Source organism: Coregonus clupeaformis, chromosome 24, assembly GCF_020615455.1.
Source record: "Coregonus clupeaformis isolate EN_2021a chromosome 24, ASM2061545v1, whole genome shotgun sequence".
Taxonomy (NCBI): Eukaryota; Metazoa; Chordata; class Actinopteri; order Salmoniformes; family Salmonidae; genus Coregonus; species Coregonus clupeaformis.
In genome coordinates, this window is record NC_059215.1 from 30,058,650 (window position 1) to 30,085,375 (window position 26,726).

At 44.8% G+C, this 26,726-nt stretch overlaps 1 protein-coding gene across 8 annotated transcripts in view; it reads right to left on the minus strand.

Annotated features, from left to right (window-relative positions):
- usp19 (ubiquitin specific peptidase 19) overlaps window positions 1-26,726 on the minus strand; it is a 36,122-nt gene that overhangs the window by 5,373 nt on the left and 4,023 nt on the right. For 2 of the 8 annotated variants that reach the window (XM_041846234.2, XM_041846228.2), the window contains exons 3-24: window positions 18,439-18,567; window positions 18,024-18,160; window positions 17,317-17,844; window positions 16,853-17,207; window positions 16,460-16,619; window positions 16,307-16,378; window positions 16,071-16,186; window positions 15,072-15,259; window positions 14,694-14,886; window positions 14,405-14,538; window positions 14,068-14,241; window positions 13,841-13,951; window positions 11,634-11,744; window positions 11,301-11,543; window positions 11,066-11,184; window positions 10,762-10,905; window positions 3,624-3,964; window positions 3,366-3,476; window positions 2,983-3,199; window positions 2,627-2,779; window positions 1,865-2,031; window positions 1,022-1,197 (exon numbers count right to left, since the gene is read on the minus strand). In XM_041846234.2, coding sequence (XP_041702168.1) covers window positions 1,022-1,197; window positions 1,865-2,031; window positions 2,627-2,779; window positions 2,983-3,199; window positions 3,366-3,476; window positions 3,624-3,964; window positions 10,762-10,905; window positions 11,066-11,184; window positions 11,301-11,543; window positions 11,634-11,744; window positions 13,841-13,951; window positions 14,068-14,241; window positions 14,405-14,538; window positions 14,694-14,886; window positions 15,072-15,259; window positions 16,071-16,186; window positions 16,307-16,378; window positions 16,460-16,619; window positions 16,853-17,207; window positions 17,317-17,844; window positions 18,024-18,160; window positions 18,439-18,567 — 4,079 coding nt within the window. Of the gene's footprint in view, window positions 1-1,021; window positions 1,198-1,864; window positions 2,032-2,626; window positions 2,780-2,982; window positions 3,200-3,365; window positions 3,477-3,623; window positions 3,965-10,761; window positions 10,906-11,065; window positions 11,185-11,300; window positions 11,544-11,633; window positions 11,745-13,840; window positions 13,952-14,067; window positions 14,242-14,404; window positions 14,539-14,693; window positions 14,887-15,071; window positions 15,260-16,070; window positions 16,187-16,306; window positions 16,379-16,459; window positions 16,620-16,852; window positions 17,208-17,316; window positions 17,845-18,023; window positions 18,161-18,438; window positions 18,568-19,249; window positions 19,400-26,726 lie in introns of those variants that run through there. The other 6 variants (XM_041846236.2, XM_041846233.2, XM_041846235.2 and 3 more) reach the window with 5 other exon arrangements.

Genomic DNA, 26,726 nt, shown 5'->3' on the forward strand with positions numbered 1-26,726 from the left:
CATTCTTTCCTTTACACGGATCAGTCGTCCTGGTCCCTTTGCAGAAAAACAGCCCCAAAGCATGATGTTTCCACCCCCATGCTTCACAGTAGGCATGGTGTTCTTTGGATGCAACTCATCATTCTTTGTCCTCCAAACATGACGAGTTGAGTTTTTACCAAAAAGTTATATTTTGGTTTCATCTGACCATATGACATTCCCAATCCTCTTCTGGATCATCCAAATGCACTCTAGCAAACTTCAGACGGGCCTGGACATGTACTGGCTTAAGCAAGGGGACACGTCTGGCACTGCAGGATTTGAGTCCCTGGCGGCGTAGTGTGTTACTGATGGTAGGCTTTGTTACTTTGGTCCCTGCTCTCTGCAGGTCATTCACTAGGTCCCCCCGTGTGGTTCTGGGATTTTTGCTCACCGTTCTTGAGATCATTTTGACCCCACGGGGTGAGATCTTGCGTGGAGCCCCAGATCGAGGGAGATTATCAGTGGTCTTGTATGTCTTCCATTTCCTAATAATTGCTCCCACAGTTGATTTCTTCAAACCAAGCTGCTTACCTATTGCAGATTCAGTCTTCCCAGCCTGGTGCAGGTTTACAATTTTGTTTCTGGTGTCCTTTGACAGCTCTTTGGTCTTGGCCATAGTGGAGTTTGGAGTGTGACTGTTTGAGGTTGTGGACAGATGTCTTTTATACTGATAACAAGTTCAAACAGGTGCCATTAATACAGGTAACGAGTGGAGGACAGAGGAGCCTCTTAAAGAAGAAGTTACAGGTCTGTGAGAGCCAGAATTCTTGCTTGTTTGTAGGTGACCAAATACTTATTTTCCACCATAATTTGCAAATAAATTCATTAAAAATTCTATAATGTGATTTTCTTGATTTTTTTTGATGAATGTTACAGGCCTCTCTCATCTTTTTAAGTGGGAGAACTTGCACAATTGGTGGCTGACTAAATACTTTTTTTCCCCACTGTGTCCCCAATGATACAGGGGAGGGGTCTCAGAGGTAAAGACTGGCACCCTCACCTGGCTGGCGGTGGCTCCTGCAGCGGTGGGGGACTCGATCCCGAGGGGCCCCAGGAAGCGAGGTGGTCGTTCCACAGGGGAGTTGCGGCGGCGGTAGAACAGCACGTAGGCATAGCGCGTCACCACCTGACTCTCCTCGACTGTCGTCACTGTGCTGTCATCAAACAGACGCCAGCCTGGGCAAGAGAAAGGAGGAGGAAGAGGAGAGGGGCAGTTTAATTATTTTCTTCCAAGTACATTAGTATGAACAGAACACAACAAACATATGTTTAAACCAATGCTTGCCATGGCCAGAAATACAATATACACAGAGTATACAGTACCAAACATTAGGAACACCTTCCTAGAATTGAGTGGCACCCCCCCTTTCGTCCTCAGAACAGCCTCAATTCATCAGGGCATGGACTCTAAAAGGTGTTGAAAGCGTTCCACAGGGATGCTGGCCCATGTTGACGCCAATGCTTCCCACAGTTGTGTCAAGTTGGCTGGATGTCCTTTGGGTGGACCATTCTTGATACACACGGGAAACTGTTGAGCGTTGCAGTTCTTGACACAAACCAGTGCGCCTGGCACCTACTACCATAACCTGTTCAAAGGCACTTCAATATTTTGTCTTGCCCATTGTCTTGCCCCATTCATGTCTCAATTGTCTCAACACTTAAAAATCCTTCTTAAACCTGTCTCCTACACTTCATCTACACTGATTGAAGTGGATTTAACAGGTGACATCAATAAGGGATCATAGCTTTCACCTGGTCAGTCTATGTCATGGAAAGAGCATGTCCTAATGTTTTGTATACTCAGTGTATCCTACTGTGAAGCCTATTTCAGTCAACCACTCACCGACATCACTGCGCTGGCTGTTTTGGGCACTGGGCAGGCGTGCGTAGGCGGTGTAGTGACCTCCGATCATGCCCCCGTAGTGATTAATGACCGCATAGAGGTCATAGATTGGCGGCTGCTGCATGTCGTCCTTCTGACCAATACAGAATTTACTGAGGTCCAGGTTCCTGAAAGACAAGAAAACATGCTGTGATAACCTTGTCGTATTTGAGGGAATTCAACCCAAGTCATTGAGTGGTGTGAGCGAAGGGTAGTATAAAGGGTGTGATATAGTAAAGGGATAGTTCACCCAAATGATAAAATGACATACTGGTTTCTTTACACTGTAAGCGGTCTATGGACAAGGTATGACAGCAATCCATGCTTTGGTTTAGTTTCCCTGGTACTGTTTCCACATGCTAACGTTTTAGCATTTGTGGCACAAATCCCATTCAAATCATGGGACAGATATTAGCATTGTTTGCGCATCACGTTCAAATCATCTTTAAGTGACTGTTGAGCTTCACAATCAATTTTAAATACTTTTGGATGATTTAGACATGATGCGCAAAAAATGCCAGTATTGGTCCCATGACTTGAATGGGATTTGTGCCACAAATACTAAAACGTTAGCATGTGGAAACAGTGCCAGAAAATTAAACCAAATCATGGATTGCTGTGATACCTTGTCCATAGACTGCTTACAGGGTAAGGAAACCAATGTGTAATTTTGTTATTTGGGTGAACTATCCCTTTAACGTCTGTGTATAATGTCATTTTTACCTGATTGGGAAGTCGACCATGTCGTTGATCTTGTCCCTCCAGATGAAGCTGCGGAAGGAGAAGCGTTTGAGCTGGATGATGAGGACGTTGGGCAGACGCCACAGCAGCAGCTGCTTGGAGGCTTCCCTGTGCTGCTGGCACTTTGGACAGTACCTGAAAAAGAGAAAGAGGAGCGGGAGAGTTCCTGTTAGCTTTATAATCCATCAAAACAATGGCTAAATCAGTAAGAGAACAATGTCTATGTTAACTGTGCATGTACACGTGTGTTAGTGCATAGCTTTATGTGACTGTAGGGCTACATTTGTTTGAGTATGTGCGCACGTTGAAGGCTATGTTGATGTGTGTGTTGTTCATACCATGCCTCCTCTGGTGCCAGCACCTCAGGCCTAGTGAAGAGGTTGAGGCACTGCTCCAGGGTGAAGTGTCCAGCCCTGGCCGTCTCACTGACCGACCCAGGGTCCTCCTTAAAGTCCAGCTCCTTGGACCGGACCAGCACATACTCCTTGAGACGCTCGTTGTTCTTCCACACTAGTGCCAGTGTGGATTCCTCAGGGAGGTCCAGAACGGCCTCTTCTGGAGGGGGGAAAGACATGACAAACAACATTAAGACACTGAAAAACACATATTGTAAAAGGAATAATATTGAATAATACACAGCAGATCAATGCATTTCTGCTTCGTCTTCCACTAGGGGTAAGGGATGGGTTTGGGATAGTGCCCTATTAGGCCCTTCTCTTACCTTTTTCCTCCAGTTTCTGCTCCTTGCCGTTGGAGTCGAGGACGGAGATGTAGAACTGAGAAGCATGGCTGGACGCAGACTCTGAGGGTTGCTGGTAACCTGTCACTGCAGCTAGTACAAAATACAGTCACAAATCATAGAGTGACAGGGGATTAAACAATGAAAGACATCTATGGTCAGGTGAAAAATCTCATGGAAAAAGTGGAAGTAACAAACAATATTATCGATATCTCAATGACAGACGATGCTTGCCTTTACCTTCTGGCCTGACAGCCTTCTCACAGGAGGTCTCCTTCTCTCCCTGGGGGTCCTGGGAGCAGCAGGATGGCTCAGAGAAGCCAGAGTCTGTGGTGCGGGTGGAGAGAGCGTCTGGGTCTTCGGCTAGGTGTACTGAAGCCTGGGCTGTTTCTAATGGAGACTCAGGGACCAGAAAGGGGCTCTCCTGATCAGAGTCCCCTGCCCCACCGCCCCTGGCCTCATCCCCTGGCCCCACACCCTCAGGGGTCTCTGCTGGAGGGGGGAGGTCAGCCCGGCACTGGGTGGCCTCTGGGGACGTCCTGCCAGACTGGAAGGGAGGCTGGAACACGTTCACTGAATACCTACACAGAGAGATGGGGAAAGGGGTGTGAACATAGGAATCAGTGACAGTCCAACGATGCCAAATCAGCAAGTTGTATTGACTAGGGATGTGACAAAATGTAAAATGTTTTTTAATGTTCAAACTGCCATTTTTGTATTTAACCCCCTAGAGTTGATGTCCGTGCCCCCTGCGGAAATCTAATTAGCATAATAAAAAGAGATATGTTTTTTTTGCATGGGCTTGTCTGAAGTCGGTACCGCCCATCTGCCAACTTCTGTCTGTAGCATGCGAACAGTTTGGGCTACACACTAATATGACCCCTCTATGGAAATGTGAGACTAACGAACACGTACATGTCGGTTGTTTTGCTCTAGGACGCCCACAAGCCTCACAAGACCCGTCTGAAGGTAGCCCGGTACCACGAATTATAAAGGGAAAACCAGCCACGTCGCGGACACTGTCTTGCTCCCGGACAAGCTAAACACCTTCTTCGCCCTCTTTCAGGATAACCCAGTGCCACCGACGCGGCCCGCTCCCGAGGACTGTGGGCTCTCGTTCTCTGTGGCCAACGTGAGTAAGACATTTAAGCGTGTTAACCCTCGCAAGGCTGCCGGCCCAGACGGTATCCCTCGCCCTCAGAGCATGCGCAGACCAGCTGGCTGGAGTGTTTACGGACATATTCAATCTCTCCCTATCGCAGTCTACTGTCCCCACTTGCTTCAAGATGTCCACCATTGTTCCTGTACCCAAGAAAGCAAAGGTAACTGAACTAAATGACTCACTTCTGTCATCATGAAGTGCTTTGAGAGGCTAGTTAAGGGTCATATCACCTCCACCTTACCCGACACCCTAGATCAGGGGTACTCAACTACTATTTGAGAAGGTCCAGTGACACACATTTCCTAGGTGGCAAAGGTCCGGATAGTTATCGTCGCTGTGGTACAGCGTAGTAACAAACATAGTCGTCTACGACTTAGGAAACATGTTGTTATATAACATTTACATTAAATGCATTAAATTAGACTAAGAATTTGAATTAATTACAACTTATTTCGAATGTAAACACGTGCAACATTGCAGAAGAACAAAAGTGGTTGCATAATTGTCTATGCAAAAAGTGCACTGTGAACCATTATACATGGGCCTTGAATAAAAAAATAAAAAATAAAAAATCAAGTGCATGTTTTCTGGAGAATAAAGGAGAGTTAAACAAAAATAATACTCAATGCACAGAACGTCACTGTGGGCCATGCCCTTGCATCAATGAGAGAAATTACACTTTCTGTCTCCTGCCAATGCTTTGAACTTCGGCACAAATGTTGTGAGAGCAACTCTGAGACACTGGTGCAGGTGTTCATTGGTGAGCCTGGTGCGGTATTTGTTTTAATAAAGTTCATTGTGGAGAAGGCTGATTCACAGCTGTATGTGGAGCCAAACATGGTCAGGATGTATAGTGCCCGTTTCTTGAGGACAGGGACATCAGCTGTAGGCACCATCTTTCTCCAGAAAGTCACAGGGTCACAATCACCAGCCTGCTCATTCAAAGCCACATTTTCTTGCAGCTCAATCAACTCCATTTGCAGTGATGCAATATCTACCCATCTGAAGATCTGTTTTGCTTCTTCTGACAACTTTGTCACATTTGTGACCAAGAAGGGGTTCTGGATGAGCAGCAGCAGTTCTCTTCCAACAGTGAAGTCATCAAAGCGAGCCTTGAAGTTATCCATCAGCTTCTGGATGAAATCAACATGGTTGGGAACATCTTTGTGTCCCTGCATTTGCACCAGAAGATTGGGGAAGTGGTCAAGTTCTCCCTGGAGATCATTCTTGAAAAGCTCCAATTTCTTCTGGAAAGCCCGGACTGCTGTTATCATATTACACACTGTTGTCCCGTCCCTGCAGCTTAACATTCAGTTGATTAAGGTGTGATGTAATGTCTGTCAAAAATGCAACTGTTTCCATCTTCTCCTCATCTTCCAAAAACTCAGAAAACTGAGTTGCCTTGTCACTCTTTTGCTCTAATAAGAAATCTTTGATTTCCTCCTGAATGGCCCAAAAGCGTTCCAAAACCCTGCCTTTGCTGAACCATCTGACATTGTTGTGCAGTAGTAAGTCATCCAAACTGTCATTGGCCTCTGTCAGAATGCCTTGTAGCAGGCGCTGTTGTAGGGATGTATATATTTCTTAATTCATTTTTTTTTACTTTGAGATGTTTATTGTTGTGAATTGTTAGATACTACTGCACTGTTGGAGCCAAGAACACAAGCATTTCGCTACACCTGCAATAACATCTGCTAAACATGTGTATGTGACCAATAACATTTTGTTTTATTTACCAGATTTAAAAAATGAATGGAAGTATACAATGGGGAGAACAAGTATTTGATACACTGCCGATTTTGCAGGTTTTCCTACTTACAAAGCATGTAGAGGTCTGTCATTTTTATCATAGGTACACTTCAACTGTGGGAGACGGAATCTAAAACAAAAATCCAGAAAATCACATTGTATGATTTTTAAGTAATTAATTTGCATTTTATTGCATGAAATAAGTATTTGATACATCAGAAAAGCAGAACTTCATATTTGGTACAGAAACCTTTTTGCAATTACAGAAATCATACGTTTCCTGTAGGTCTTGACCAGGTTTGCACACACTGCAGCAGGGATTTTGGCCCACTCCTCCATACAGACCTTCTCCAGATCCTTCAGGTTTCGGGGCTGTCGCTGGGCAATACAGACTTTCAGCTCCCTCCAAAGATTTTCTATTGGGTTCAGGTCTGGAGACTGGCTAGGCCACTCCAGGACCTTGAGATGCTTCTTACGGAGCCACTCCTTAGTTGCCCTGGCTGTGTGTTTCGGGTCGTTGTCATGCTGGAAGACCCAGCCACGACCCATCTTCAATGCTCTTACTGAGGGAAGGAGGTTGTTGGCCAAGATCTCGCAATACATGGCCCAATCCATCCTCCCCTCAATACGGTGCAGTCGTCCAGTCCCCTTTGCAGAAAAGCATCCCCAAAGAATGATGTTTCCACCTCCATACTTCACGGTTGGGATGGTGTTCTTGGGGTTGTACTCATCCTTCTTCTTCCTCCAAACACAGCGAGTGGAGTTTAGACCAAAAAGCTCTATTTTTGTCTCATCAGACCACATGACCTTCTCCCATTCCTCCTCTGGATCATTCAGATGGTCATTGGCAAACTTCAGACGGGCCTGGACATGCGCTGGCTTGAGCAGGGGGACCTTGCGTGCGCTGCAGGATTTTAATCCATGACGGCGTAGTGTGTTACTAATGGTTTTCTTTGAGACTGTGGTCCCAGCTCTCTTCAGGTCATTGACCAGGTCCTGCCGTGTAGTTCTGGGCTGATCCCTCACCTTCCTCATGATCATTGATGCCCCACGAGGTGAGATCTTGCATGGAGCCCCAGACCGAGGGTGATTGACCGTCATCTTGAACTTCTTCCATTTTCTAATAATTGTGCCAACAGTTGTTGCCTTCTCACCAAGCTGCTTGCCTATTGTCCTGTAGCCCATCCCAGCCTTGTGCAGGTCTACAATTTTATCCCTGATGTCCTTACATAGCTCTCTGGTCTTGGCCATTGTGGAGAGGTTGGAGTCTGTTTGATTGAGTGTGTGGACAGGTGTCTTTTATACAGGTAACGAGTTCAAACAGGTGCAGTTAATACAGGTAATGAGTGGAGAACAGGAGGGCTTCTTAAAGAAAAACTAACAGATCTGTGAGAGCCGGAATTCTTACTGGTTGGTAGGTGATCAAATAATTATGTCATGCAATAAAATGCAAATTAATTACTTAAAAATCATACAATGTGATTTTCAGGAAAAATTACAGACCTCTACATGCTTTGTAAGTAGGAAAACCTGCAAAATCGGCAGTGTATCAAATACTTGTTCTCCCCACTGTATATGGAAGTAGTTTAGTGCCAAAACAATTGGTTAAATATGGGTAAAAATGTGTATTCCTTATCTTTCTATAACTCTCAGATATAGGACAGACACTTAGTCAAAAAAATTTTACCAAAAGGACGTTTGTTTTTCCATGTATGAATCTGTTATTCAATGTGTTTCTATGGGCTAATAGCAGTAGAGCCGAATTCAATGTTTCCCCCAAAAAAATATCAGATTTATTTTTATACCTAAAGGGATCCTAAAATTCTAAATCAAATAGCTAAATAATCCTTGGTATGACCACCTTAAAACAATTCCATGTTAGCTTAGTGAAATCCCTCCGTTTAAAAATAAATAAACCATAAAATGACGCAAATGCACAACCCAGATACGATATGGTTCTGTGTATGACCACTAGGGGGCAAAGCAGTTCAATCTACTGCAGTCCTGGCTACCACAGCCACAAAGTCATAAAGCCCGCCTATTTCTACAATTTCTCTTCTTAAAATGTGATTTTAACCCTAACCACACAGATATTTGTTACGATATGACTTTGTGGCCGTGATAACTAGTGGAAACCCTACCAGACAGCGCTCACCTTACTGCTGTCCCCCACCCACTCAGCAACGATGGTATTAATACAGTTTTAGGTTCTCTGTTGTGTGCCTCTCCTCCATAAGCTCAGTACATCCCTCATGTCCCACTTCTCATCAATGTGATGGCTCGTTGCAGTGACGTATGACAGTGTGTTCATAGATGTCCAACAATCTGTTCACTCTACATATGGTGTTTGAGAGCTCACGCTTTGTACTTGCAGAGCAATCATTGCACAATTTTTCCATCAGGGCCGTCACGGTTTATCGACATGGCATCTTGTAGTCTGGTTGTAGATATGCCTCTTTCAGTATTGCACCTGTACTGCCACTGTAGCTCAATTCCACCTCGCAATGTTTGCATTTCACAACCTTATTATTTAACTTCTCAAAGTATTGCGATACAGGACTTCACTGCTGTCGCTTCCCTGTCTCACTCTCTGTCTCTGTTAACAACGATGACGTGCGGAGTGCTTTCTATCCCTGGCAAATCATTTGAAAGATTCATAAAATTAAAACTCGTTTTTCAACCACTCCACAAATTTCTTGTTAACAAACTATAGTTTTGGCAAGTCGGTTAGGACATCTACTTTGTACATGACACAAGTCATTTTTCCAACAATTGTTTACAGACAGATTATTTCACTTATAATTCACTGTATCACAATTCCAGTGGGTCAGAGGTTTACATACACTAAGTTGACTGTGCTTTTAAACAGCTTGAAAAATTCCAGAAAATGATGTCATGGCTTTAGAAGCTTCTGATAGGCTAATTGACGTCAATTGGAGGTGTACCTGTGGATGTATTTCAAGGCATACCTTCAAACTCAGTGACTCTTTGCTTGACATCATGGGAAAATCAAAAGAAATCAGCCAAGACCTCAGAAATTAATTTGTAGACCTCCACAAGTCTTGTTCATCCTTGGAGCAATTTCCAAACGCCTGAAGGTACCACGTTCATCTGTACAAACAATAGTACGCAAGTATAAACACCATGGGACCACGCAGCCGTCATACAGCTCAGGAAGGAGACGTGTTCCGTCTGCTAGAGATTAACGTACTTTGGTGCGAAAAGTGCAAATCAATCCCAGAACAACAGCAAAAGACCTTGTGAAGATGCTGGAGGAAACAGGTACAAAAGTATCTATATCCACAGTAAAACGAGTCCTATATCGACATAACCTGAAAGGCTGCGCAGCAAGGAAGAAGCCACTGCTCTAAAACCGCCATAGAAAAGCCAGACTACGGTTTGCAACTGCACATGGGGACAAATATATTACTTTTTGGAGAAATGTCCTCTGGTCTGATGAAACAAAAATAGAACTGTTTGGCCATAATGACCATCGTTATGTTTGGAGGAAAAAGGGGAATGCCAACCGTGAAGCACGGGGTGGCAGCATCATGCTGTGGGGGTGCTTTGATGCAGGAGGGACTGGTGCACTTCACAAAATAGATGGCATCATGAGGAAGGAAAATTATGCAGATATATTGAAGCAACATCTCAAGACATCAGTCAGGAAGTTAAAGCTTGGTCGCAAATGGGTCTTCCAAATGGACAATGACCCCAAGCATACTTCCAAAGTTGAGGCAAAATGGCTTAAGGACAACAATGTCAAGGTATTGGAGTGGCCATCACAAAGTCCTGACCTCAATCCTATTGAACATTTGTGGGCAGAACTGAAAAAGCGTGTGTGAGCAAGGAGGCCTACAAACCTGACTCAGTTACACCAGCTCTGTCAGGAGGAATGGGCCAAAATTCACCCAACTTATTGTGGGAAGCTTGTGGAAGGCTACCCAAAACGTTTGACCAAGTTAAACAATTTAAAGGCAATGCTACCAAATACTAATTGAGTGTATGCAAACTTCTGACCCACTGGGAATGTGATGAAAGAAATAAAAGTTGAAATAAATAATTCTCTCTACTATTATTCAAACATTTCACATTCTTAAAATAAAGTGGTGATCCTAACTGACCTAAGACAGGGAAGTTTTACTAGGATTAAATGTCAGGAATTGTGAAGAATTTTAATGTATTTGGCTAAGGTGCATGTAAACTTCCGACTTCAACTGTATTTGTTAAATTTTTATTTTAGCCTTTATGATGATGATGATGGGGGTCCTGTTAATTGTAGTTTTGTGATAACTGCACTGCAATTTTAATTTAGTAAAAAAAAGAAGAACAAACACATTTTAGCTTAGGGATTTTTTTTCTAAATGTTAACGATCTCAAATTCATTTAAACGTCACACCCCTAGTATTGGCATCTATAAAGAGCAGCATTCATATCATCCATCAATTGCGAAGATCCCTGTGGTACCTTGAGTATCCTTCCAGCAGCTGGGACAGACGGGCGTAGGTGAGTCTGGACTCAGGGACGCTGACCAGGAATGGAAGCCCCACGTTCTCAATGTTGGGGCGACACAGAACCTTATGGTTGGACCAATGATTTTTCTGGCAAGCCCTGAAACATGAAGGAAAAAAGTTAGTTTTTTCATGAGTTAGGAATCATTTAGGAGACAAAGGGAAATAGTTCTGAAAAATTTATCCTGTGTCATTATTGGGAGAGAGACTCAATTGCCTCGTGACATTAGTGCCAGCTGACATTTAGCATGTTGACTCACTGGTTGCAGTAGCCCACGCGGTAGCAGCGGGTGCAGCGCTTCAGCTTCTCTTCCTCTGAGAAGGGAGGCTTCAGGCAGGCAGCACACTTGGAAATAGGGATACTAGGGACCTGAGGCCTCTGGAGGGGGACAGAGACACAGATATGACTTAAACACAGAGACAGTCACTAGGTACTTCCGTTATAGTCCCATACGGTTTAAATAGGAAGGCTAGGGAGTTGAAGCTGCCGTTTACCTGCTGGACTCTGAGCACCACCACCCTCTCCTTGGCCAGCTCTTTAGACAGCACCTCGAAGCAGAAGAGCATGTCTGAGGAGGAGACCGTGTCCAGGGAGTGGGAGGGGAGGAAAATCCTGTGGAAGTAACTCTTCACCACCTCAGCCAGTCTCAGGTTCTCTGCCTTGATCCTCACACTCCGAGAGATTGAGTCCAGGACCTCGGCTGTGCTCGAGTTATCCTTACTCACACTCACCAGGAACTGACACACACAGAAGGTACGAGATAATAAATAAATAAATAATCAACTGAAGCCATCTGACATCTGAACAAAACCAACATCTCATCTTACCTTGATGGGTTGCTTGTGAGGCTCTTTAGCAAAGTAGAACACAGTGAGGACCTTCTGCTTCTGTGGCAGGGGCACGGGCAGGTAGAGGAAGGGGTCAAAGGTTATGGAAACCTAGAGAGAGCGAGAGGAGAAAGACATTTGACCTTTACAAAACAAACAGGTCAGAACAGTGACACTGTGAATCAGGTTACAGAGTTGTAGTGCCCTCTATCGCACCACTGAATAAATAAGTTAGTTCCACTCTGCCACACAGCCAGCAAGCCATCCACACAGATCCACTATTAGAGTAAATGCTTCTGATCGGTCCATTTCCTCTATTATTAAATTAGGTTTTCCTCCATCTCAGCCTGACAGCCAGGCCCCTGAGCCTCTCATCATCTACATCATATTAAATGCCCATTATCATGGTGCCTTTGGGGCAGAAATGCTTAAAACAGTCAGGGTCTGTGTTCAGGAGTGGACGGTCGCAGCAACAGAGGTACTATAGTATCATCCCTGAGAGTTTGACTGATGCATTCTAAGACAAAACAAACCTCCCAGCTCCACTTAGCCTCAATACAAAACACACTTCAATACGAACACCTAGATATCTTCAGACAGGTTGAGTGTTGTGTCATGACTCTCCCTGGGTGAGGATCAAAGGCCTCACATCAGCTTGGCAAATGGCCGACAACAACCAGACCCTCTTACCATGGAGGGCTGTGCCGGTCTTGACACCTTAATACTGCCATAAATTAGAGAGGAGGAGAATCTCTCTCTGGCACTCTAGTATGGTGAAAGGAATGCCTTTGTTTCAGATACTTTTTGTCGCCCAAAAACCTCAACATCCAACAATGAACATTGGGACAATATATTTCAACATCCAAACGTTGGGAATGATGAGAAATGGAATATGGAAAATGAATGTCTATTTTGTGATGTCATTAAAAATGGTATAAAGGTGTTATAATGAAAACATTGTGACTTGAAGAGCTTTTACACTGTGGATATCATGTTTACATCCTTTACCTTGTGTAGAAAATATCAAGGAGGAAGACAATGTTTTCGTGAAGATAGGAATGTGATTTTAGCTTTCTAACAAAATCATAGTGATGATAATACTTTTGCCTCGTAACTAGCCACGCCCGAGGGAGCTCAGAGAGCGTGTCAGTATGACGGAAACGCCCCTCTTTACCAGAGTGCCTAAAAGATTGAGATAAGAATTATCAGATCAGACTAGACGGACCTCAAGCTGCAGCTTTTTTCCATATTGGTCCCGACCCTGAAAATCAACATGAGGTGAAGACAAAGTTGCCTCCACTAACAATCAATGTTACGGCTGAGTAGCTGTTCTAAGTACTGTATCTAAGAAGGTGAATTTAAGTGGGACCATCCTGTTACTCTCTTCAAGCCATTGTCTACTACACTGCTCTCATCACCCCACAGGGGATCATCGACACGGCTGATTAGCCGTTATCAGAAGACCACTTCCAGAACGAGTGAAACTAAACAGACAACTAAGAAGAAGGACATTGTGACCTCTTGTGGACAATCTGAGCCTTACATCTGAAAGGCCATCCGAAAGAGAAGGCCCAATCGAATCCTTCCCACAAAGGCCTGGGTCCAACAGAGATACACGACGAAGACCTCCAACACGTAAATACAGGCATTGCTTTTCTTCCCAAACGGGCGGCAGTTCGGGGCAAAGTATTAGGATTACTGTGAGCGTAGGTCCATGTGTATCCAAGTGTTGTAACAAGTGTCATATTGTGTTAGTCCGCTAGGGACCCGTTTTCTTTGTATTAAGTTTCTAATCCTTACCTATACTGTGTACGTGTTTGTATCTTGTGTTATCATTTTTAATTAGTTAGTAAATCAAGAATTAAATACATTTGTGTGGTACGGAATGATCAGTAAGACCCGGGTTCGTGCAGACTTAAAGAGTCTACAACTTTCAGAATGAGACTGATATGAGGTAAATTATTAATAAATTACTGTTAAATGACAAGAGATATCTAGATATCTTTAGAGTTAATTCAGGAAATGTTAACTCGTTAAACAACTTTTCCCGTGGTACCCCAAATTCCTAATGAGTTGTTACATGATTAATTTAATCTATTAACAATTAAACATAGTAGGTAATTATTCGATAAATAATAGTCATCACAATAATGAAAGTCACGTCAAGACAGTTGCTTGGGAATTACAATAATTCCTCTGTGTCTTACCTTGGAGCACATAGGGCAGACGAGCTTGGACTTGTACTGGCCCTGGAAGAGGTCCACGATGAACGAGTCGTTCCTCATCTTGTGCCTCTGCCACGCCTCCTCTGCGACCACCTATTACATCACAACCACACCATCATGTCATTTTCCAGGACAATTGGACTCAAGGGAACAGTGGCACAGCAGTCAGCAAGACAGCAATGTGGATATGCGAATGGTGCTGCTCAAACCTCTATTTCACCCACCTCGTCCAGCCGTCCATCTGAGTCCACCGTCTCTGTGTAGGGCTTGTTCTGGATGCGGTTCAGGTCCTCATGGAGACCATCCAGGAGGAAGGCCATGAACTCCTGGGCATCGTGCTGGGCATAGCCTGTAAACTGGCTGGCCTTACTGGCCACGATCGCCTGGGGGGTAAAGACAAAACATAAAGATGAAGACTAAAGGGAGAGGCTGTACTTAACCCGAATACTGCTGCTGTTAATCTGTGTGGAAGGCATGATGGTGTTGTGGTTAAAAATAACAGGAGGGAGTTAAAGATGGGACTCTCAGGAGAGAGTGGATTGTCACCTTTAACTTCGAGGGCTGGAAAGCATGGTGGGTACCCTTCCACAGAGCCCGCAGCAACACAGCAAACCCGATGGCCAGCCGACCACCCGTCCCCAATGGGTTATTACAGTTGATCTCAGTTTCAAACGCACGGTCTGCACAGAGGGGGAGAGAACACAGTTCATTGTTTAATATCAATCTACAGCAACAGATACTAGTTCCATATGTACATTACAAGAGATTTATTTCATAAAAATTAAAAGTGATCAACTTAAAGAAAGTAGGGAAGAGAAAATTAGAGAAGACTGACCATGAAAGTAGTCCCTGAGTTCTCGGGTGTTGGACAGAGACTGGATGACGCTGTTCATGAAACAGGTGTTGCCCAGGTTGACCAGGCCTGTGAAGCCTGGCAGACACACCTTCTTCTCCTCCTCCTCAACACTGCGCTCACTGCCAGCAGGAGGCGCGTGGGTCATGGGCTGGACCATACAGGTGGGCTTGGGCTGAGAGGCATAGACAGAGAAATAAAGGGATGAAATACCAACCTTCAAGGCTCAAAGGATAACGTGATAAAGAAAACGGATTCTTTCCCCCTACTCATTTCCAAATCACCACCTCAATCACTTCATACCATTTCCCTATTTGGCCCTCTCTCTCACAATCTCATCCTCTGTCTTGTCCAACTCACCGTGACTGCAGACTCCTGTTTGATAGGGGAATGGTCTGAGACGGTGCGGGCTGACACATTGTCAAGGCCTCCGTCCTCTGCCCGGGGGGGCTCCTCCTTGGCAGGGAGGGTGTGCTGGCTGCTGCCCGGCTGACTCGTCTGAGATGACGGCACGGATGGCACAGCAACCTTGGCGCCCCCCACTGCACCTTAAACAGAGGGGGATGGAGCTTGTGGTCAACGACAAACAACTGTCAGGACCAAGAGAAGAACAATTGCATATGGCCGATGAACTGAGTGGCCCTTTGCACGTCAAATCGTTTTCATTCATTGAAGTACAAAAATTATATTGTCTGCTTGCTGTGTTTAGACAACAGCAACGTGTACAAGTACCACAAACTACATCTAGGCCTACTAGTATTGTAAACTATATCAAAAGATACCAGTGCCAGCACAACAACAACAGATATTAGAAGTTAAGGACATAGAGCAACACTGCAGTGCCTAGGCTAAGACACCCAGAGGTCCGTTGGGTTGGGAGAGCAGCAGACGGGACTGAGCCACGCATACTGAGTTACTGGATTAGTTTCAATGCTCAGATTCCTGTCTGGAATGCCGTCTTGAATGTACACACCCACACGCCTGCCTATCACCCAAATTAACACACAGTCACGCATGGCACACGTACACCCACACCCACACACACAAATCCTGGTATCAACCCTCCCACGTAATTCACATGCTTACATACATATCAGGATTAGCCTTAATGGTTTACTAGAATATTGGTTCAACTGAAACGTATCCATGTGCTCTCCAAAACAGCAATATAAAGTAAGTCAGTGAATACATTTGTGTGGAGGTAATTTTGTAGCAATATAAAGTACTATAAGTCAGTGAATAAATGTGTGTGAAAGTAATTGTGTGTAATGTTTATAAGGGGATGCTATGTGATAGCTAGTGTAATAGACGTGTGTATAGTGGTTGCAATGAGCAGTAGAAGCCAGGCAGCAGAAAGACCTTGTGTAGCAGGGGCCTCCAGGCCCCCCCAGCGCTGGCTGTGTCTCTTCTTCAGAGTGATGTCTAAACGGGACGGGGTGAAGGCATACGTAGACTGCTCAGGCTGGATGAGGTTCCTGCAACAGTGGATCACAGCTTGTGAAACTCATGATCTCAATGAGAGCCAAGGGTCCAATTCACATATCAATAGAAACTCCACACAAACTCACATACCAAGTTCAAATTCAAAGTCTTACCTGAGTTTGACTTGCCACTTAAATACTGTATTTGCTCCGCAGTCCGCATGAAGGCGCAATAAATTTGCATCGCTGTTAGAAAGGGAAGATAATTCAGTAAACCACTAAAATCCCAAAGGCCACTGAGGTGAAAAGTCAGAAGGGCCAAGTTACCTGGTCTGGAAGATGAGGGTGAAGTCCTGTTCCCTGAAGATCACCCTGGCCGTCTCTCTGCAGATGCCCTTCATGTACACGTTGACCACCATTAGGTCTGTCCCTTTCTCGTACGAGTCGTTCTTCACAAAATTCAGGTTCACCATTGGCTCTGGAACTGCTAAAAGATAACCGCAGGCAGGCTACGTTTCAGATCACTGCGGACCTCAAACCTCAGTGCCGAGTCTATCCTCACTGCAACTGATCTGTCCATTTCACTTACAAACCACAGTTCCCATAGTCATGTTCTGCCTAGAGCTATCCTGACAAATTAATGACGTGACAAAAAGCACATTTCAATCATATTTGTGAAATATCCGTGTCCTTTTGAGACTGTGACCCCAGTCCACTGACCTTCCTCCAGCTGCTTAATGTCCAGAGGTTCCTCTTTAGACCGGTCCTTCTTCTCCTCCTCTGTACTGCTCCTGCTGGGGAACTCAGCCTGCTTGGTAGGTGTTGCAGTCACAGGCTCCCCTGATTCTGGTCCTGACTGCTGGGTTGGTGTTAGAGTGGCCTGGTCAGCCTCATCCTGGGACTTTCTCACTACCGTAGAGGACTCAGTCCTCTCAGCCTCAGCCTCCCCTTGCCTCTCTGTTCTGCTAGTGGAGTCTTCAGCCTTGTGGCTGCTCACAGCACTGGACAAAGTGGCTGCCGGTATGCGTTCCTCTTCTGCCCCAGCCTTGAAATCAGACTCTGGGTCCTTCTCCAGCTGAAACAATAATGGGCTTTACAATCAGATCCAGAGCAGCAGATAATCACAAACCACACAGAACTCGGTGCCTGGTGAGATGCTACAGTCTAGAGAAACTGGGACTCACCTGAACTTTCATCTCCTGCTGTGTGTGGCTGAAGGCCATCTCGGGTGTTGTACACTCATGACCGTTGCCTAGCCTGTCAGCACGATTGTCACCAGCTGTATACGTCTGGGGGTCTCGGCCAGTGGGAGTGGGGGTGTGCGGTTTCCCATTGGCTGTGGACTTGGGGTGTGTATCCCTGGGAGTCTGTGAAGTAGAGTCCTTGGAGGCCTTGGGGGGACGGACGGTGCGCTTGGCACTAGGCTCCTGAGGCAGGTCCCCTTTACTGACAGGCTTGGTCTGCCCCTCTCCTGCAGCCTTCACCCCAGACTCTGGCCTGTCTGCTGCTGGTTTGTTCTTCATGGTGCGTTTGACACCTCGCTCTGCTTTGCCACACCTCTGTTCGCTCTGTGCCGGTGGAGCAGATGGCTGGGTGGACAGTTTGGGCTTATCTGCAGTCTCAGGGACAGATTTCTCTGGCTTTACCACAGGCGGCGGTTTCTGCTCTTTGCCATTCTTGGCCTGCACAGGCTCCTTCTCCTTTTTATTTTGCTACAGGGAGAAGAGACAAAATGTTTGTTTTTTTGTATGCATTTCTTTTGAAATGGTGTTGAAACCTTCACAAGGGATAGGCAATAGAGACATTTAAGGTTGGCAGTTGATGATTTTCAATGAAAGAACCATAAGCTAAATGACAGGATGGAGGCAGGGAGGGCAGCAGGCTGACTCACCATAAGGGAGGGCCAGGAGTGAAAGGGGATCTTCTTCTGCATGACCAAAAGCAGGAAGCCACCCTTCTCTTTGTACTGCACTTTGCTGCAGGAGCCCTCAATCTCCTCCTGCAGGTGACAGTCCCACTGGCGCCCATCTGAAGAGAGAGCAGTGGGCCATCAGACTTGTGCTAATGCTGCACGTTCACAGTGAAAAACTAATGCCACGCAAGCACACGCAGATCAAAGACACACACACGTAAAAACACATACTCCATCATTCAAACGCTATCTCAGCACACACAGACAGGTAGTCTATACAAGCTGTCATACATGTACAATCATCACATACACTTAAGCTAGAAGACATGTAGGCGGCCTAGTTAGTTTCAGATGTGTGTGTGTGTGTGTGTGTGTGTGTAGCTTGTGATCTGACCTGGGAAGCAGGCCTGACAGTCTGTGTCAGTGAAGGTAGTGGTGACGTCCTCCACACTCTGAAACCCCTCTCCACAGCGCAGCCTCACTGTCACCTCATTCGCATTCTGCTTCCAGTCCACAAACACATCTACACAGCACCGAGCAGACAAATAAATCTGTCAGAGGAATACTTGTACACTCAGCATATCACAGAGAGCACCTTCAAAATAGATTCTGTAAGAAGAACAGCACATGCTGTGACTGACTGTTAGGAAAGTAAACAAATCAAAAAGCAAATCAGCCTACAATGGTCTACAACAGATGAACATCGATATACTTTGAGGACTACATCGATACCGTTACAATTACCATTAGATAAAGATTAAAGTCATTTATTCATCAGAGAAAAGGCTTCCAAACATACTGCATCTTCACAAGAGATAGATCTACAGAAATGCACACAACACTGATTCAACTTCTTTGGCCAGTATAGGCCTAGACAAAGATGAACTTACTGCTAAACAGTAAGCAAAGCTTTAAAAACGACCCCCCAATGACAATGGTCAAAATCCACAAATACTCAAAATAAGATAAGAATAATCCTCTTTCTGGCAACAACAAACCGGAATATGAAATCACAACAAACATCGGCAATGCTTGGTCCTCTGTAGCTCAGCTGGTAGAGCACGGTGCTTGTAACGCCAAGGTAGTGGGTTCGATCCCCGGGACCACCCATACACAAACAAATTTATGCACGCATGACTGTAAGTCGCTTTGGATAAAAGCGTCTGCTAAATGGCATATTATTATTTATTATTATTATACTGTACCTTTCGTCATAGTGAAGCTAGAGTGCCTTCGGTCATGTATATACCATGTGTGAGTGTTCAGTTCAGTCCAAGGTGCTCACGTTCACCACTACAACAGACTATGCCTTGTTTATTCTCCCGCTCTATGGCTCTCACACACATATTGTATACAGGACACCCTCTCTCTCTCACACACAGCTGCTGTAAATAAAAAGGTCACAGGCAACACCAAACCCTCTACAGCTGGGCTCCCAGTCGGGTTGTATGCCATGTGACACCCTCTCCCTAAACCCTGCTACGGTCCACTATGATATCACCATAGTATTGACATTTGTTCTTATTTGAACTGCCAACCCACTTTACCAATAGGCTAGTCCGTGGTGTCTTTCATTTGTGTTGTCTATAAATTGTTGAATGGCCTGTCACTTATTATCAGGGCCTAAAACTAACTTTGTCTACCAGCCACTGTGGCAGGTCGATTTTTACCAGTCAAAACCTTTTCACATTAACTACACCCCAAAAAATAATAATGGAGGATAATGCTTAGTAACATTTCTAAAACAAGGAATGTATTACTAGTAACAAGTTATATTATATATTGCTCAATTTAATATTTTAACTTTTAACCAAGATATCACAGACGAGACAAATGTTCAGCTGCCCCTTTAAGGTTACCATGGTACCGGGATCTCCTCCAGCGGTTTTGGCAACTTAGCGACTTTGTGGCTATATGTTTTGACCCCTCCAGCAACTTTTATTGGTAAATGATTCTAGCGACAAATTCAGCTACTTTTCAGCAGACCCGGCACCAGAACAAATCAGTTGGACGGGCATTGATATTCTGCTCTTTCACACCGAAGTTTGGTGATTATCGAGGCCGGGAGTGTTGGAAAGATTTTTCAAATACTGAGAAACGATCATTCGCAATGGATGTTAAAAAAAACGACTTTGTTGACTTGTGTGAGGCGGAGAAAAAAAAAGAGTGGTGTACGTGGGGAGTTAAGGCAATCAGAAATAAGACATTGCCAAATGGGCACTTTCCTACATATGCATGTATTCTGGAGACGCACCATATCTTCCTCACAGCCCCCTCCCCTTCTTCTTGATGCAACATTTTAAAATTATACTCAAGGCATTACCTACACACATTTTAGACGCTTTTCGCTGACAGCCGCAACTCAATCAGCTAGACCTATTGCCACACGCACTACCCAAATTGCAGGCTTCCCAAACACACTTGTGATTTGAAACAATCCAGAGATAGATTTTTTTAAAGAAGCTAATTATCCTCTGTGGCTAAGTCATGCTCCCTGGTTAAGTATTTTGAATGATTTTATTTAGACAGGAGCAATTAATTATATACACTGAACCAAAATATAAAACACAACATGTAAAGTGTTGGTCCCATGTTTCATGAGCTGAAATAAAAGATCCCAGAAATGTTACATATGCACAAAAAGCTTATTTCTCTAAATGTTTGTGCGCAACTTGTTTACATCTCTGTTAGTGAGCATTTCTCCTTTGCCAAGATAATCAATTCACCTGACAGGTGTGACATATCAAGAAGCTGATTAAACAGCATGATCATTACACAGGTACACCTTGTGCTGGGGACAATAAAAAGCCACTCTAAAATGTGCAGTTTTGTCACACAACAATGGCACAGATGTCTCAAGTTGAGGGAGTGTGCAATTGGCATGCTGACTGCAGGAATGTAAACCAGAGCTGTTGCCAGATAATTTAAAATGTTCATTTGGCAGTACGTCCAACCGGCCTCACAACCGCAGACCCTGTATATGGCGTCCTGGGGACGAACAGTTTGCTGATGTCAACGTTGTGAACAGAGTGCTCCATGGTGGCGGTGGGGTTGTGGTATGGGCAGGCATACGCTACGGACAGCGAACACAATTACATTTTATCGATGGCAATTTGAATGCACAGAGATACCATGATGAGATCCTGAGGCCCATTGTCATTCATTCGCCGTCATCACCTCATGTTTCAGCATGATAAAGCATGGCCCCATGTCGCAAGGATCTGTACACAATTCCTGGAAGCTGAAAATGGCCCAGTTCTTCCATGGCCGGCAGACCAGACATGTCATCCATTGAGCATGTTTGGGATACTCTGGATCGACGTGTACGACAGCGTGTTCCAGTTCCCCCCAATATTCATCAACTTCACACAGCTATTAAAGAGGAGTGGGACAGCATTCCACAGGCCACAATCAACAGCCTGATCAACTCTATGCGAAGGAGATTCCTTATTTGAACTGTAACTCTTTGAAATGGTTGTGTGTGTGTGTGTGTGTGAGGCAAATGGTGGTCACACCAGATACTGGCTGGTTTTCTGATCCACGGCCCTATTATTTTGTTTTGTTTTAAACGGTATCTGTGACCAACAGATGCATATCTGTATTCCCAGTCATGTGAAATCCATAGATTAAGGCCTAATGAATTGATTTCAATTGGCTGACTTCCTTATATGAACTGTAACTCAGTAAAATCTTTGAAATTGTTGCATGTATTAAAAATTCAACAGAAATACATTATATAGATAAGTATTCAGACCCCTTACTATGAGACTCAAAATTGAGCTCAGGTGCATCCTGTTTCCATTGATCATCCTTGAGATGTTTCTACAACTTGATTGGAGTCCACCGGTGGTAAATTCAATTGATTGGACATGATTTGGAAAGGCACACACCTGTCTATATAAGGTCCCACAGTTGACAGTGCATGTCAGAGCAAAAACCAAGCCATGAGGTCGAAGGAATTGTCCGTAGCGCTCCGAGACAGGATTGTGTCGAGGCACAGATCTTGGGAAGGGTACCAAAAAATTTCTGCAGCATGAAGGTCCCCAAGAACACAGTGGCCTCCGTCATTCTTAAATGGAAGAAGTTTGGAACCACCAAGACTCTTCCTAGAGCTGGCCGCCCAGCCAAACTGAGGGGAGAAGGGTCTTGGTCAGGGAGGTGACCAAGAACCCAATGGTCACAGCTCCAGAGTTACTCTGTGGTTATGGGAGAACCTTCCAGAAGGATAACTATCTCTGCATCACTCTACCAATCAGGCCTTCATGGTAGAGTGGCCAGATGGAAGCCACTCCTCAGTAAAAGGCACATGACAGCCCGCTGGAGTTTGCCAAAGGGCACCTAAAGGACTCTCAGACCATGAGAAACAAGATTCTTTGGTCTGATGAAACCAAGATTGAACTCTTTGCCCTGAATGCCAAGCGTCACGTCTGGAGGAAACCTGGCACCATCCTGACGGTGAAGCATGGTGGTGGAAGCCGCATGCTGTGGGGATGTTTTTCAGTGGCAGGGACGACTAGTCAGGATCAAGGGAAAGATGAACGGAGCAAAGTACAGAGAGATCCTTGATGAAAACCTGCTCCAGAGCGCTCAGGACCTCAGACTGGGTTGAAGGTTCACCTTCCAACAGGACAGCGACCCTAAGCACACTGCCAAGACAACGCAGGAGTGGCTTCGGGACAAGTCTCTGAATGTCCTTGAGTGGCCCAGCCAGAGCCCAGACTTTAACCCGATCGAGCATCTCTGGAGAGACCTGAAAATAGCTGTGCAGTGACGCTCCCCATCCAACCTGACAGAGCTTGAAAGGATCTGCAGAGAAGAATGGGAGAAACTCCCCAAATACAGCCAAGCTTGTAGCATCATACTCAAGAAGCCTCGAAGCTGTAATCGCTGGCAAAGGTGTTTCAACAAAGTACTGAGTAAAGGGTCTTAATACTTAGGTAAATGTAATCCGTTTTTTTTTTTACATACATTTGCACAGAGGGTTTCTATGGTTTTGATAGCATTTAGCGACTTTTCCCACTCAATTCTTCCGCAAACGAGAGTGGGAGAAGCTGTCTGTGCAACAGAAGTCACAGCAATGGTGCACTCACAGGCAGAGAAGCACAAGGGGAGGGGATGTGTGGAACACAGCAAGGCAAATTCGTGCAGTGACGTTGTTGCAGCACATAACCTCATCTAGCAACAAATCAAGGAGCCAATAGCGGATCTCACTGAAAAATTGTTGGGAACACTGCACTTGAGTCATCACGTGTGCCTGTGAAAATCTGACTAGTATATGTCAACGACATCTCTTCGCTAGCAGTGGAAACAAACTCAAACATTGAAAAACAACCTAACTTGTGAACAAAACAAATATTCAAGAAACAGGAGGATAAAGTCTCACTTTAGTTAAAACAACTTTTATGCCTGTCCGCATCGCTCCAAAAAACGAATAGTTCAGCACTTCACTCACAGTGCGCACAGCCCCCCAACCAGGCAGTGTTGCTGCGCGAGGTGGAATATAACATTAGGATTCGTATTTCTTAGTACATTTACCAGACATTAAACAAAATGGCAGCTACTGCAGCTATAAAATCACAACTCGCACATGCCCATACTTGACTTTTGACTATTTTTATTAAATGCTTGCACTCTACAGCCCTGAGTGGGACCACCTGTCAACGTGGCTGGTGAATTAGATATTCTTACCCGCCAATGCCAAAATCGACCTGCGAACGGGGGTGTTAATTTTAGGCCCAGCTTACTATGCACATAGTGCCACATACATTGAAAGTAAAATATGTATTTTACTAATGGGTTACACCACTAACATATGAAAGAAACGGGGAAGGTGCTTGGTGAGAATCAGTGAATGGCATAGACAATAGCCAATTCAACAGCCAAGGCATTGGAAGGTCACAAAGGATACAGTGTGGACAATGGGACTGGGGGTACGGGCAATTCCATGGTAATGGAATTCAGAGGGCCAGCTGGCCAGTGTGAGTCTACCACGGAAGGCTGCTGAGGGGAGAACAGCTCATAATAATGTCCGGAACGGAGCAAATGGATTGGCATCAAACACCTGGAAACCATTGATCCCATTCCACGAATTCTGCTCCAGTCATTAACACAAGCCCGTTCTCCCCAATGAATGTGTCAAACTCCTGTGGTCTCTACCTACCCACACAGTGTCCTCTATTACCTCATCTAGCTACGGGCAATTCCACGATAACGAAATTACACGGAGACCCCGATTTTTCACATCAAAATGTATGCCAAACAAAAAACATTGATTTCAAAGAGCAAAATTACTATTTTAAAAGGCCCAGTGCAGTCCAAAACATGATCTTCCTATGTTTTATATATATATTTCCACACTATGAGGTTGGAATAATATTGTGAAATTGATGAGAATGCCCTTTTAGTGTTAGAGCTGTTTGAAAAGACGTCCTGAAATGTCTGCCTGTTTTGGTGGGATGGAGTTTTGGCCTGCCTATCACCAGGCAGTAAATTAGTTATTGATTGATTGGGCTCATGTATTCTGGTTGGAGAGAGCCGACCAGAGAGGCACAACAGCTCTTGTGACCTTGACATGGCATGTTTCCCTGCGGCCGGCCTTACACCAGCTAGGATTACAACTCTTCAGCATTAAGCAGAGAGCAGCAACATAAATGGCCGGTGACCATGCATGAGCTCACTCCATCAGCGCTCACATCTTACTTTCAAACACAATACATAGGCAAAAGCTGCTGTACATTTGTTTGCTCAGCTGTGTGTCTTGTACTAGACATTCTTACTCAGTATAATATTTTCAAGTTCTTCTTTAAGGGGTTATAGGTAAAGTGATCATTCTTGCATCACCATTTTTACCTCCGAGTATGAACAAATGATCTTATAAATATAAAGCTCCATTATATTTTCTACATACTTTATACAGTGAGGGGAAAAAAAGTATTTGATCCCCTACTGATTTTGTATGGTCGCCCACTGACAAAGACATGATCAGTCTATAATTTTAATGGTAGGTTTATTTGAACAGTGAGAGACAGAATAACAACAACAAAATCCAGAAAAACGCATGTCAAAAATGTTATAAATTGATTTGCATTTTAAGTATTTGACCCCTCTGCAAAATAAGTATTTGACCCCTCTGCAAAACATGACTTAGTACTTAGTGGCAAAACCCTTGTTGGCAATCACAGAGGTCAGACGTTTCTTGTAGTTGGTTTGTAGTAGGTTTGCACACATCTCAGGAGGGATTTTGTCCCACTCCTCTTTGCAGATCTTCTCCAAGTCATTAAGGTTTCGAGGCTGACGTTTGGCAACTCGAACCTTCAGCTCCTTCCACAGATTTTCTATGGGATTAAGGTCTGGAGACTGGCTAGGCCACTCCAGGACCTTAATGTGCTTCTTCTTGAGCCACTCCTTTGTTGCCTTGGCCGTGTGTTTTGGGTCATTGTCATGCTGGAATACCCATCCACGACCCATTTTCAATGCCCTGGCTGAGGGAAGGAGGTTCTCACCCAAGATTTGACGGTACATGGCCCCATCCATCATCCCTTTGATGCGGTGAAGTTGTCCTGTCCCCTTAGCAGAAAAACACCCCGAAAGCATAATGTTTCCACCTCCATGTTTGACGGTGGGAATGGTGTTGTTGGGGTCATAGGCAGCATTCCTCCTCCTCCAAACATGGCGAGTTGAGTTGATGCCAAAGAGCTCGATTTTGGTCTCATCTGACCACAACACTTTCACCCAGTTCTCCTCTGAATCATTCAGATGTTCATTGGCAAACTTCAGACGGGCATGTATATGTGCTTTCTTGAGCAGGGGGACCTTGCGGGCGCTGCAGGATTTCAGTCCTTCACGGCATAGTGTGTTACCAATTGTTTTCTTGGTGACTATGGTCCCAGCTGCCTTGAGATCATTGACAAGATCCTCCCGTGTAGTTCTGGGCTGATTCCTCACCATTCTCATGATCATTGCAACTCCACGAGGTGAGATCTTGCATGGAGCCCCAGGCAGAGGGAGATTGACAGTTCTTTTGTGTTTCTTCCATTTGCGAATAATCGCACCAAAAGTTGTCACCTTCTCACCAAGCTGCTTGGCGATGGTCTTGTAGCCCATTCCAGCCTTGTGTAGGTCTACAATCTTGTCCCTGACATCCTTGGAGAGCTCTTTGGTCTTGGCCATGGTGGAGAGTTTGGAATCTGATTGATTGCTTCTGTGGACAGGTGTCTTTTATACAGGTAACAAGCTGAGATTAGGAGCACTCCCTTTAAGAGTGTGCTCCTAATCTCAGCTCGTTACCTGTATAAAAGACACCTGGGAGCCAGAAATCATTCTGATTGAGAGGGGGTCAAATACTTATTTCCCTCATTAAAATGCAAATCAATTTATAACATTTTTTACATGCGTTTTTCTGGATTTTTTTGTTGTTATTATGTCTCTCACTGTTTAAATAAACCTACCATTAAAATTATAGACCGATCATTTCTTTGTCAGTGGGCAAACATACAAAATCAGCAGGGGATCAAATACTTTTTTCCCTCACTGTATGTATCTGTGCCTTATGTCCCAGGTTGTGTGTGCCTCCCTAAGGGTATGGTGAGTGGCCTGGCCTCTAACTCCTGGGCAGCCAGTCAGGAGCATGGCCGTTCAGCTGGTTTCACCCATCATCTCCCACCATCTCCGCAGGCTCCCCAA